At 54.4% G+C, this 12,624-nt stretch overlaps 6 protein-coding genes across 6 annotated transcripts; 5 read left to right on the top strand and 1 right to left on the bottom strand.

Annotated features, from left to right (window-relative positions):
* Window positions 1-1,307: 1,307 nt before the first annotated feature.
* On the top strand, window positions 1,308-2,186 carry L226DRAFT_546934 (uncharacterized protein; the record flags this gene model as incomplete). The annotated part of the gene is made up of 2 exons (XM_067682456.1): window positions 1,308-1,479; window positions 1,558-2,186. The coding sequence occupies 2 exons, from the start codon at window positions 1,308-1,310 to the stop codon at window positions 2,184-2,186; spliced, it is 801 nt and encodes a 266-aa protein (XP_067532957.1).
* A 109-nt stretch (window positions 2,187-2,295) lies between these two features.
* Window positions 2,296-4,963, top strand: L226DRAFT_537205 (P-loop containing nucleoside triphosphate hydrolase protein; the record flags this gene model as incomplete). Its single annotated transcript, XM_067681281.1, has 16 exons — window positions 2,296-2,331; window positions 2,400-2,614; window positions 2,647-2,752; window positions 2,810-2,909; window positions 3,008-3,116; window positions 3,212-3,293; window positions 3,350-3,438; window positions 3,488-3,579; window positions 3,607-3,625; window positions 3,666-3,799; window positions 3,855-4,012; window positions 4,065-4,472; window positions 4,520-4,579; window positions 4,671-4,758; window positions 4,819-4,850; window positions 4,904-4,963. Coding segments are annotated over 16 exons (1,788 nt in total), but the record flags the coding sequence as incomplete, so codon positions are not given.
* Window positions 4,964-5,737: 774 nt separating this feature from the next.
* L226DRAFT_573132 (uncharacterized protein) lies at window positions 5,738-6,403 on the bottom strand (the record flags this gene model as incomplete). The annotated part of the gene is made up of 4 exons (XM_067684792.1): window positions 5,738-5,974; window positions 6,032-6,132; window positions 6,188-6,324; window positions 6,375-6,403. The coding sequence occupies 4 exons, from the start codon at window positions 6,401-6,403 to the stop codon at window positions 5,738-5,740; spliced, it is 504 nt and encodes a 167-aa protein (XP_067532955.1).
* A 684-nt stretch (window positions 6,404-7,087) lies between these two features.
* Window positions 7,088-7,771, top strand: L226DRAFT_573131 (uncharacterized protein; the record flags this gene model as incomplete). The annotated part of the gene is made up of 3 exons (XM_067684791.1): window positions 7,088-7,241; window positions 7,297-7,368; window positions 7,422-7,771. 3 exons carry the CDS (start codon window positions 7,088-7,090, stop codon window positions 7,769-7,771), a joined length of 576 nt encoding a protein of 191 aa, XP_067532954.1.
* Window positions 7,772-8,281: 510 nt separating this feature from the next.
* On the top strand, window positions 8,282-9,698 carry L226DRAFT_573130 (uncharacterized protein; the record flags this gene model as incomplete). The annotated part of the gene is made up of 7 exons (XM_067684790.1): window positions 8,282-8,379; window positions 8,430-8,537; window positions 8,595-8,835; window positions 8,894-9,070; window positions 9,121-9,414; window positions 9,465-9,599; window positions 9,648-9,698. 7 exons carry the CDS (start codon window positions 8,282-8,284, stop codon window positions 9,696-9,698), a joined length of 1,104 nt encoding a protein of 367 aa, XP_067532953.1.
* A 1,795-nt stretch (window positions 9,699-11,493) lies between these two features.
* Window positions 11,494-12,278, top strand: L226DRAFT_573129 (uncharacterized protein; the record flags this gene model as incomplete). The annotated part of the gene is made up of 4 exons (XM_067684789.1): window positions 11,494-11,697; window positions 11,763-11,903; window positions 11,965-12,148; window positions 12,208-12,278. 4 exons carry the CDS (start codon window positions 11,494-11,496, stop codon window positions 12,276-12,278), a joined length of 600 nt encoding a protein of 199 aa, XP_067532952.1.
* Window positions 12,279-12,624: the final 346 nt, after the last annotated feature.

Here is a 12,624-nt window from a genome sequence, read left to right as displayed (position 1 = left end):
CACGACAACCGCAACCTCCAGGACCTGCTCTTGCTCACGGTCCTTCGTGCGGACAAAGGCAAGGCCATCGGCTACATCGATCGGTGCGAGAACTACGAGACGGCCGAGATCCCCAAGATTGCCGTCGAGCACGGCTCGTAGGAGCACGCCATACCCATTTTGCAAAAAAGCAAGAGCAACACGCGCAGGCGATCAACTGTTTCATGGTGCACATCGTCTGACTCGACCGCGCGGACTACGCGAACAAGGTCAACAAGCCTGAGGTGTTTGTCAAGGCTCAGCTCGCCGGTCTCCGCATCAAGAATGTGATTGGTACGTCGTACGGTCCACAGCTGAGCGGGTTCCTGACGCACGCTGTAGGATCGTACATCAAGGCTGAGGATGCCTTGAACTGCGCTCTGATATCCTGTAAGAAGTTATGGTATTGGCGGAGATCAGACCACGGTCATAGCGCCCATGGAGGAGTTCAAGGATAGCGAGGACAAGCTGGAGCGACGTGGCCTTCGACGTGTACTGGGGTGAGTGTTCTGCGGTATCCTTATCGCAGGTTGAGTCGACGCTGACGGCTTTCGCACTGCAGAGAGGCTCCCGCTCAAGCTCTGCCCCGTTTACATTGTCGCCGTGATATATCTCGGACAGTCCAGGCGAGAGACCGACTGCATTTAGGTGCATTTTCACAGAACCGAAGGGCCCTTCCGAAAACGGCAGACCAAACCTGAGTCAGGTACACCGATCCCGTCGCCTTGATGGCAGCTTGAGGTGTTTACTTGAACGAATGATTTTCCATTCGTAGTGGGGTGGTTGATCCTCTAACGCACATGATTCGTTGTACTGTAGGTATTCATCGTTGCAATTTGACAGGTTCGAATCGCATAGACCACTGCGGCCACGGCTGCCGGATGCCCCGCGGAGCTTCTCTGTCGAGGTATCCGACGGCATATACTGTTCTTGCTCATCATCGACGTTAACTTCCGGAACTTGAAGGCCAGGTTCAAGCAGCTGCGATTTACAACGCCTCGCTGTTGTCCAGGTTCCCACTTTCTTGCGGTCAAAATACGCGAGTCTCATTTCTGGATGCTGGACGGACTAACATTTCAGAGTAGCTGCGGCATCGACGTCCTCACATGTGCTCGCACTCACACCGCGCAGCCAGAGAAGGAAGTTCTGAGGCTCCGAACTATATAAGACCAATCTTGCTTTTGACCGATCCCTCCCGCCAACTACCACCACCACCCTTCCTCCTAGCAATTTCACGTCGACCTACAGCGACTTCAGCACATCAAACAGTCCTCCTCACCTAGTCTGCGATGAACAGAAAGAGGGTTCGCTTCGCGGACATCCCGCGGACACCCTCACCTCCGTGCACCCCCACTGCAACCAACAATGAGGTCAACAGTGGACCGAGCATCGACCTATCACTCACAGCTCCTCCTCATCACGCTCACCCCCCACCGCTACGGTGGGATGGAGCATTAGTAGGTCGCCCCATTGAGCACCCAACGGCCACCCCCTGGCTGCGCACTGTACCACTTCCCTCTCCATGCCCCCCCGCCGTAGTCAATGCTGGGGCCGATGCTCGGTTCAACGTCGAGGTCCACGTTGAACCGAGCATCGACCGATTACTTATCGCTCCTCAATATCAAGCTCACCCCCCCCCGCTGCGGTGGGACGTCGCCGAGCACCCGAACAGCATCAAGCTCGGAAGCAGGGGCTCACTTCGAGCCCGGGATCTATCGCGTCAGGACGTCGCGAACTGTGCTGTGCGCAATAGGGCGAACGGCAGCCCTATGATGCTCACGCGCATTACGCTCGTGTTTGCTGGCCTTCCGCTCATCATTGAGATCGAGCCTACTGATGCACCAGTATGGACCTCCACTCCGCTCCCCTATCTCACCGTCGGAGACGTGATCTACGGCCTGTACAAGGCCCTGCGGCTATCTGTGTCCTCACGGGAGTTCGAGGTGCTGACCTGGGCACATCGCGAGTCGGTGAGCCGAGCGTTCCATAAACGCCTCGCGAGTGATCGCGGGAACTATGACAAGAATGTTCGTCATGGCGTGCGGCGCATCGACTATTTGGGCGAGATGCGCCAATTCGTGGGTCTCCGGCCTGCCGCTTGGATGGAGGTACCGACTGGCAAGAGGAGAGAGGACGTCTTTGTTGTTGTTCTTGCTCCTATTCATTAGTTTTCGCTGTATGATTGACTTGTACGTGGTGTATTTGTACCATCCAGTAGAAGGTTGTAGAATTTCTGTGGTTGTATTCGCAATTGTTCCTGGACACCTAGTCGCCAGGTCTTCGCCTCATATTTCGCCAAGTATGATCAGAAACGTGACTTAGACGCCGACAACCCATGGCGGGTATTGCAAGGTAGGTGATCAATTTGCCACGTGGAGTAGGCGCCGCACAGCACACGAGCCGTCTCGCGAGTTAACGCTCCAATCTTCGCTTCCTCGCATTCACAAAGGACTCCACTTGGGTTGAGGAACTCTCCTAGCATCCGTCTCTACCAGCACCTAGCGCAGCAACCCCAGAAGACCGACTCGCCTGCATCCGCGCAGCCGCCGGCAGCTCCGAAAGCCAAGCAGCTAAGCAAGAGCTTGGAGGAGATGCGGTGCACATAACGCAGCGGGAGCAGCGGGAGAGGGACTGGAATATTATCAAGAAGTTGTCCGAGAATCTGTGGCCGAAGGATGACTGGACGACGCGTGGACGCGTGGTGCTTGGGTTCAGGCTGCTCATCTCGGGCAAGGTGCGTCTGCGACGGTACAGGCATCGGCGTCGAAGTGTAACGCAGGAGCCTTTGTAGCTGTTGAATGTGCAAGTGCCTCTGCTATTCAAGCAGGTCATCGATTCACTTAACCTCGACGTGCATACGGTGTCCACTGCATTACATGGGTCGTCGCAGGGTCACTAATCCTTGGCTGTGAGTTTTTCTGACCACGCATGTCTTTGCAACTCTCATGCATGGAGGAAGATGGTGCGGCGCGTATCGGTGCAACATGAGGCGAGCTGCTGAATGCGACCTTCGCAAGCGTCGGACAACACGCTGTCCGCAAGGTCGCACGGGAAACGTTCGAGCACCTGCTGAACCTGGACCTGAAGTTCCACCTCCCGTCAGACCTGCGGCTTGACCCGTGCGATTGACCGGGCAACGAAGTGCGTCTCTTCCTTCTGCTTGTCCTGAGGTCTTCAACTCATGTCCAGGAAGAAGCATCACGTTCATTCTATCGGCTATTATATTCCGGATAGTGCCCACTGCCCCTGAGATTTCGTTGGTTTGCGGTATTCTTGTGAGCAGAGCCCATTTCAACTGTTTGTGGCCGTCTAAATGTGAAGGGACGGACAGACATACAAGTTCGGATGGGACTATGTCGCGATCACTGTCGCGACTCTAGCCGCATACACTTGGTTTACCGTGCCGACTACGTTATGGAGGTCAGTCCGTCTAGAAACTGGTATCAACGATCCCTCACGCAGCGAACAGAACTCGGTTCCGTCGTGAGGCCAACTCTGCAGATAACAAGGCCGCAACGGTAGCGGTTGACTCGCTGATCAATCACGAAGCTGTGAAGGTAAGTCTCTGAACTCGGCATATCATCACAGCGTACTCACACTCAAATGGGTATCAGCACTTCCAGAACGAAAAGCTCGAGATTGTGCAGTACGACAAGCACCTTTCGGCCTACGTCGATCAAGATCGCCACTTCGTGGGCGTACTTGAATTCCGGCCAGAACGTCATCTTCTCCAGTGCGCTCACCAGGACGATGTTCCTCGCTGTACAAGGAGCAATCAACGGTATGCCGTTCTTGATATAACAGGCGATGCGTGCAGCTGAGCGGCCCCTCGCTAGGCACTAGGACGGTCGGAGACCTGGTCATGGTCAACCAGCTCGTCTTCCAGTTGTCCCTCCCGCTTAACTTCCTCGGTGCCATTTACCGCGAGATGCGCCAGAGTCTCCTTGACATGGAGGTCTTGTTCTACCTGACCACGCAGAACCAGCCACCGAAGGTGCGGGTTTGCCCATTTCTTCACAGCACTACACCCGCTGACCTCCCTGTAGGACAAGCCAGATGCACACTCGCTTGAACTCCGCGGTGGAGCCATCACGTTTGAGAACATCCCTGACCGTCCCATCTTCTGCAACCTCTCCTTCACCATCCCCGCTGGCAAGAAAGTCGCCCTCGTCAGACCCTCAGGGTGCGGCAAGTCGACTGTCTTCCGCCTGTTCTTCCGCTTCTACGAGCCCTCGTCCGGGCGCATCTTGGTTGACGGCCAGGACATCCGCGACCTGCAGATCAACTCGCTCCGTAGTGCGATCGGAGTCATCCCACAGGACACCCCTCTGTTACACTCTGTGCTGCAGAACATCCGATACGGCCGTCTAGACGCGTCGGACGAGGAGGTGTATGAGGCTGCGATGAAGGCGCACGATGCCATCCTCCGCCTGCCGGACAAGTACGACACGAAGGTGGGAGAGCGCGGGCTGATGCTCTCTGGGGGTGAGAAGCTGCGCAGCGTCTTGCTGTTGCGAGGGTACTCCTCAAGGATCCACCAATCCTGTTCTTCGACGAGGCGGTGAGTATTGAGTGTCTGGGCTTGTAGGGTCAATTATTTGACTGATTATGCTGGGTAGACTTCGGCCTTGGACGCGCACACGGAGACATAGCTCATGCGGAATGTGAACAACCTGCTCCAGGATAAGGCGCGCACGAGCATATGCATCGCGCATCGTCTCCGCACCGTCGTCGAAGCCGGTAAGCTCTGTTGTTCTTCCAGGCGCTCCGTCTCGTGTATCTCATGTGGCATCTCGACAGACTTCATCATCGTCCTGAAGGACGGCCAGGTCGTGGAGCAGGGCACGCACGGGGAGCTGATGCGTGCAGGAGGGCTGTATTACAGCAGGTGTCCGATATCACCTCGGACGCTGCTGTTACGGATACGACGGCGCAGCAGGCTTGACCGCTTATCTAGAGTTTTTTTTTCTTAGACGTTCATTATACTGCGTGGTTGTATGATTGGGTCTATGACCTGTCTTGAGGTAAGTGAGAGTTCTTCGTGCTGTGAATCGTGATGGCCGCCGGAATGCATGTCGGTGCAAGACTCACTAGTCGCCTCGTCTGTCGATATGAACCCGGTTCCCTCCCTCGACTCACCCGGGATAGTCAATCATGCCACATCCGGTCGAAGGGTCGCATGTGTCAAACGGTCAAGCCATAGTCGACTCACTGTTGCGATTTAGATTCGAGAGGATCTCCGGACGGTGTTCTCAGTTGGACTTCATGGTCACAAACGCGAGCCCGCAAATCTTGGCGCATTTGCATATCCGGCACGAGGGCCCGCATCCGACATCATCCTCACTGTCGTCGTTTTCGGAGGTACAACAGTCCGTAGTGGGTGCAGAATTACTGGACGAAAACAAGGTGGAGGAGGTCCGTAGTTCCACCGCTTGTTGACACACAGTCAACAACTACTAACATTGTCCCTTCTACAGCATATTCGAGAGCAGGCGCACCTGCGCGCAGTCGCTCGCTGAGCGTCTCCACACATTACTCGACACTACTACATCCTCGAACCTCGACCTTTAACCCCATTTTTGCTGTATATCTCTCTGTACGTCTACCCCAGTACTCGCCAATAGCGCCAGCGGTGTATGCCTCGTCGTCAAGGCTGTCACCAATGAACCTCGATAGATCAATCATGGCGTTGATTGGCCAACGTTCAAGTTACTGGATACTACGCTACAGTTGCAGGGCGATGTCCTCCTCGCTTCAAGACACATTGAATAAGCTCGTCACGCAGAGACTCGTCATACGAGCTAGCCAGCTCCAATCCTCTGAGTATGAGCTCACGGAAGCGGGTGTGATCCTCCTCGTTGTCAAATCGGAACCAGTGACTGTCATAGACTGTCTCGCCGAAGCAACCTTCTGGGGCAGGTAGTTCAATCGACATGCTGATCGAACAATGCGCATCCTGATTGATCGTGGCTATTGTCAGCGAACACTAGGAACAATCATGATTAGTGCTCACCGACGGCCCCCCATTAGGCTCATCCATGTAGTCCCAATGCTTCTCAATTATGTTCTGGAGCAAGACAATGCCCGTGTCGTGAGCTGTCACGATCAGAGCCGCTATATGCAAATCAGTACGCTGAAGCCGCATGCAAGTGAATCAGACGACTAGCACCTCTGTCTGCTCGAGTCTTGCACTCATAATGCGTTTGAGTGACCGCGACGATTATCTTCTGCATCGGCGGGACTCCGCGGGAGGGTTCGCCGCCATTGGTGCTATACCAGGCCGGCAGGTGGACAGCTCTGACCTCTCTATGCATGGAGTCAGCTACAGTTCGCCAGTATAGAGATTGTTCGCATACGTATTAACGTGTACATTGGCAGGATCCATGGTGCGATTGTCACTGTAGCTGGGAGGAAGGCGAAGGACGATGATCCCAATCTCCACCTGGATGCCCTCCAATTGAGGAAGATCGGACCGGCGATATGATCTGGTGCTCTTGTATTAGTAATCGGGGAGAGAATCTGATGGAGAATCAAGCCCAAATAAGGCACCGTATCGGTCCGTGGGGAGCCGCCCGGGTTCGCGGAAATGGTTCCTCTCCTCCTCTTCCCCAGCCAGCATGCCGCACGCCTTATACCCAACCCTCGCTTCCACTTGCCACAAGGCCCATGTCTATGAGATTCTCAGTCATCTACTATCGACCTGCAGTCCTTCAATTGCTCCGATCTTGGGTCATAGTGACGCGTGAACGTCTGTTGTATGGAGCCACGATCTGATGACGGGAGGTAAGTAGTAGGTTATTCTTTCGACCACCATTTGTGTATCGTTGGCGGAACTTGGAGATTTGTCTGGCAGATCACACACGCAAACGCTTCGTACAAGAACACACATGGTCCTCCTTTGGTCCTCTGTCCGCGGAGACCTCGAATGACAACTTCAGCATCGTATACTGTTACTAGGTACGTACCATATAAGCAGTGGTTCTATTCCCCTTACTTCAACCTGTCGTTGCGCAGCAGCTGTCCGAAGAAATCCTCCCCTCCGGCGGCCACCCTATTATGACTTCACCCAATGATCTACGAGACTTCGCCCTACCTCCCGACTCTCCTGCTCAAAGTGCTCTTGTTATTGGAGTCGTGTTGCAGGAACGGGCAACCTACTGTGAGCACCGTGTATGGTAGTGTCGACGTGTATGGTAGTGTCGACTCCAACTGCAAGCTTTCGGGTATGCGTTGTGTCCGCTCGTGCGATAGGGTGTGGACTGACCAGCCGGCCTGCAGGCACCCCGGATTTGCTCGACATGTCCTTGAACGCGCAATCGCTCATAGACTGCTTCTTTCACTCTGTGTCCGGTACGGCCAAAGCCCTTGAATATATACGCATTGCTGACGCGCCGTTCCGTCAGTCTACAACGCTGTGCACGCGACAAATTCCCTGTCCTTCGTGCGTCCGGATGGCAACTCCAGGCTCATGGGCTACCGGTTCGCTCCCGCGAAGGCAACCGCTGTATTGCAAGCAGCTGTCCCTTTCATACTGCGTACAGGCGCGACGACTGTGTTCCATCGACATCACACTGAGCTCGAGGCTGACGACGCGCCGCCCCAGTCCCTCTTATACCGCGTGGTTGTCAATCATCTACGCTTTGGCTCGTCCTCGCGCTGTGAAATGGCCGAACAGGCCACTTCGTACTTATATTCCGAGGACGCTTCATCGAACGCGCCGCCACTGTCTACGGGAGACTCCACGTGCTGTTGAGGTACATCCGCCGGGCCCACATGGTGCTGTTGTCCAGCAGCGTTCGACCAGTCCAGACCGGTCTCTGCGGGAATCGGTGTCGGGTCGCTGCCAGAGCACGTGAGTCCTGAAGAATCTCGACGTGGCGACGAAGACATGCTTGCGTTCAAATGTCAACGGGGTGACCAGAGGGAGGAGCCTGCGTCGAAGAAGCAGCAGCGGTACGTGCGTTAGTGACAACCCCTGACCACAATCGTCCAGGAGTACGGGAGCGAAGGCTAAGAAGGTTAAGCGTCAGTGAGTATGTTGTGTACGAGTACAAGAATAGACGTGTGATTGGTCTGTACGCCGCTCCCCAACTTACTTGCATCGCGATGAGCGCCCAACCTGTCGGCGCCTCTGGGCGAGCACGTTGCAATGGCCGCTGTGGCACACTGAATGGCGGCGCATTCTCCTCTACTTCCATCCGTATCTGGCCACTATCCTCTCTGAAAATACTCTGAAATAACCCACTTTTGGAACATTTTCAATATGTCCCGTCATGTGGTGAAGTCTATACTCATGATCCCGTTGAATAAGCCAGAACATGCGCACAGTGAAGTCGATGACAAGGACAAAGTCACTCCCCCGTATGTTCTCCTCCATAGACAATCTCTTCTCGCTTATCCCATGTTTCCAGGAACAACGTCTCAGAAGTCATGAGTCTGCAGGATGCAGTGGAGCGTACCGAAGGTATCGAAGACGGTATCCGTGCCATAAAGGGGCTTGCAGACCAAGCTACATTCGAGTGAGGGTGTCATTGTACTCAATTCCACTCATTCTACAACGGTCACACCGAGATCAGTTTTCTACAGCGCCACGTCCTCGGCAAATCATTCGACGAGTGGCCCAGCAAGTTCTCGGATAGGCTCAGACTGCTCAACAAGCAGTACCGTCATCGCATCAAAACCTCTCTGAGACAGCAAGACATGCAGCTATTCGTATTGCATGGCCAAGTAGGCGGACTGAACCCGCATGCAAATCTGCTGGAGGCCATGAATCTCGCCCTCGATACCTGTCGCAAGGCTTACAACCTGCAGCAGCAGGTACGTGCCCTCTCACTGACGCGCATTCGTACACCTGATCGTACGCACTCTCTTGCAGGTCAGGAATATCACTGAGAAGAGAGTTGGTAATGCCAGACTCTCGGAAACCAAAAGCTACATGTTCACGCGTCCTTTGAGACGCGTGGAGGGTACCGTCGACAAGCTCCGAGAGGAAGAGGACTATATCCGCACGACGTATAAAGAATGGGGTTCCTCCTTCTTACTGTTCGACCCGGTAAGTCTCTACGTGGCTTTTGGATACAGCACTGCCTCATTGGTGCGCAGCCCAACTTGATTGAGACGCTGACGGCGCTGAAAAACCGGAAGCCGATGAAGACACTCTACCTAGAAGAATGTGATCCCCTCTTCATCCAGCTGTCGAAGATATCTGTTCAACAGGACAAGCTGCTGGCCGAGGTTAAGTCTGCCGGGACTAATGCTACCATAGCCTGGTTTGGCTGGACAACCGACACGGTGACGGCTGTCCAACTGGCCGAACAAACAGGACACTTTCAAGGTCTGAGCGGCCGGATGAAAGCCACGCACACGTCACAATCTAAAGTCCTTGAAGCCCTCGAGGTGTGTTATGCCGTTGTCTTACATGCTCTAACGCCGACAGATGTTCGCAGGATATGGCTCACCGCGCTGAGACGACACCGCCGACACTGCCCGGTCCGGATGGCACTGAAATGCTGGTGGAACGCATATTGAAAATCGTTGACAAATACGAAGAACTTCTGGCTCGCTGCCACCGTACGCATATGGTGAGTTGCCGGAGCACACTGTGAGTGCCTGTGCTCAAGCTGCTTTAGACCGCAGAGTCCACCGTGTCCGATCTCAAGACTGTGATACTCCCTCTGTAGACTATGGTTGTATGGGCCATGGGCGGCGTATGAGTTGAGTTGGACAGAATTCTCGGAAGTGATTGAAATTTTCTCTGCATAGAGTATGTTGTATGCTATATGTCTGGTCTCCTGCCTCACGCGATCATGGAAATATGCTTTATGCGATCTCGAGTACTTACGCTCTCCCGTTGAAGATGTCTCATCATTGTCATGTCTATTTGCCTCCTCCACCTGTGTTCCGACGAGTTGATCAATTCGTGCGCAAAACAGACTTCAAACCAAGCTCTTAATCGCGGCCAGCTTATTGGATGTGCGTGTGGTGGCCTCTGGCCATGTTGAGGATTTGCCATAAGTCTCGAGCGAGTTGCGGCGCCTGTTCGGGTCACAACATGCAGCCATGCACTCGTGCTGCTACTGCTGGCAGACTCCTCCTCCCTTCCACTCGCGATCAAGTCGCTTCTTACCAACGCATTCGTTGGCTGAGTCTGCGCGACTGTCTGAAGGTCTTGGAACTGAGCTCGGATGTACACGGACACGATCTAGACACGATTCAGAAGAATCGCGCCATCAATTGTGCAGTGAGGCTCTCTCTTGGCCTGTCATCACCGTACTTAAGGTAGACGGACCGTCACGCGAACAGACCAGTTCCAGGTACGACCCTTCGATTAGGTCCACAATTTGAGGATTGATTTCAATGTTCTCATGAGCCATCGCAGAGGCCAGCGATTGCTGTAAGCGACGGCGAGTACGCTCAACGATGCTGTACACCCCACCCGACATCCGATATCTGTATTCTCACTCCGAATCAGACTCGCGCACAAGTCCTGAAGTTTGGATGCGTTTCCCCCAGCATGTGAACGTCTGGACTAGGGCGCATACGCCGAGGCGAAACAAACTGCGCAAGTCGCCATCGGCGGGACACTCGATATGCCCTGGAGTCGCACGAGAAAACCCGATGTGCTAGTAAGCTATGCCTACTGCCGAAATATTCGGACACCATGTTGACTCACCATAATACGGGTGTCGGTCTCGTATGCGGTGCGCACCCAGCATCCTCGATCCTCAGTGATGAATTTCCAGGTCAGTCAGTCTCTTCGCGCTGTACTCGCCTCTCTCAGGATCTCATAATTTTCTGAGACTCAGATTAGACTCGGCCACATCATTTGCGTGAGCAACAATGTCAACGAAGCCAATCAGGTGGTTATCCTGGGCCTCGCTGATGCAAGCAATGACCTCCGGAGACCAAGCCACCGTAGACGCTGCAATAAAGCACCCCTCACCAGAAGATCCTTACTCTACGAGGTATGTCGCGGCCAACCTCGTGGTGTTACCCTTCCTCACACTTCTTCCACCCGTCGAACGCTCCCAGTTGAAACGGAGCAGATGGTCAAGTCGCATGTCAGCAACGAGGACATCAGAGGTGGGTCAATGACTAAACCCTCGGCCTCGGCACTGAGGCTGCCGTAGCTCATCATCACTGACACGACTTCCCCCTCCTAGACGATCTTCGATGGCCATCTAACCCTTGTCGGCGCCCAGGTCATCAACTACAGTGCAATGACAGTACAACGCCCCACGAGAAGTGGCTCATTCTCGTTGGCATCTCGAGTAACACATCCAGCTCGTCCGCGTTTATGGTCAAGGTTTTCGTCCAGTTCGACGCCATGGGCGGGGAGTTAGCCAACCGACTGAGGGTCACACTAGTGCGTTCGCCGAGCGCAAATTGCTCAATACGCACAGCGACAGGCGCAAATGTGTTTTCCCCTTTCCCTGCCAGTGTGCTCGTGCCCGGTAATGTGATAAGGTTTCCTCAATGCCATCTCGGGCAAGCCGTGTCAACCTACCTGGTGCAGATGACCTCTACATGAAACAGTATCAGCTACTCTTCAAGAGCGGGCAATACCGAGGCTGCGAAGATCGTTGCGTATTCTCTTCAAGTTGCGTGCACGCGCGTCACTCCCTGCAACGTCATCCTGATAGCAGCTTTACCGCTCAGGTCATGGAGTCGTTCAAGCAGGTGCCTTCACCAGCTAGCGGGCTCTCCCCCATTATCGGTGTTCTGCTAGAGAAGGGGTCCAACAGCTCGACTCTCTGGAGCTTGCGGGTTCTGAACTGCAGCCATGCCTCAAGCAACTGCTCGGGAAATGGCTGAAGGAGAACGAGCTCACCTGCAGCGAGGAGCTCGGCGATGTTGCTCGACCGATAGTCTGTATGACCGGAAAAGTATGTCCCCCCTCTCCCTGTGCGCGTATCCGATAAATGACGGTGTTTCTACCTTTACTAGTTGCACATCATTGACCGCCGAGCCCTCGCACCCCGATTCACCAAGAAGGCCATCGACGTCTACTTCCCGCCAGAGGCAACGAACGACTTCCCCGTCACAATACGGGTGTCCAAGAAGCAGCATGCCATCGTCTATCTGGTCATAAGATACGGTCTCATGCCCCTTCACGATCTCGAGTCTGGAAGTATGGAACATGCTTCTATGTGGATAGAACTTTGGGTGAGATGATCTTCGTCGCGGCAGAGTACGAGGCGTTGAACGGCATCAGTACTGGGGCGTCCTCATGTGTGGACGAGGAAAAGAATCATTCCTGACATCCTCACCACGCTCAAGACATCAAGCTCTTATTCAAGCTTGCAAGCCGTGCCAACCTGCCTGATGCAGACGGCCTCTACAAGCAGTACGTACTAGCAACTTAGTCATCCCGATTTGGACAACTGCTCGCCGTCCACCATCAAGGACTCGCCCTCACACAGAGCAGACTATCAACGAGAGGCTCGAGCTCGCTCACATTGCGGAGCTCTACTTACTTGCTCATGTGCAATGCATTGCCGCCGTGCTTTCGGACACCGAGCTCGTGAGTTTCCCGCTCCCCGCACGCGTCTGCCATCCACGCCCGCGCGCACTCAAGCTACCAAGATGCACTCCTTTTCCTTCGTC

The sequence above is a fragment of the Lentinus tigrinus genome (genome assembly GCF_003813185.1).
Source record: "Lentinus tigrinus ALCF2SS1-7 unplaced genomic scaffold L226scaffold_23, whole genome shotgun sequence".
NCBI lineage: Eukaryota > Fungi > Basidiomycota > Agaricomycetes > Polyporales > Polyporaceae > Lentinus > Lentinus tigrinus.
This window is presented reverse-complemented; position numbering and strand designations above follow the sequence as displayed.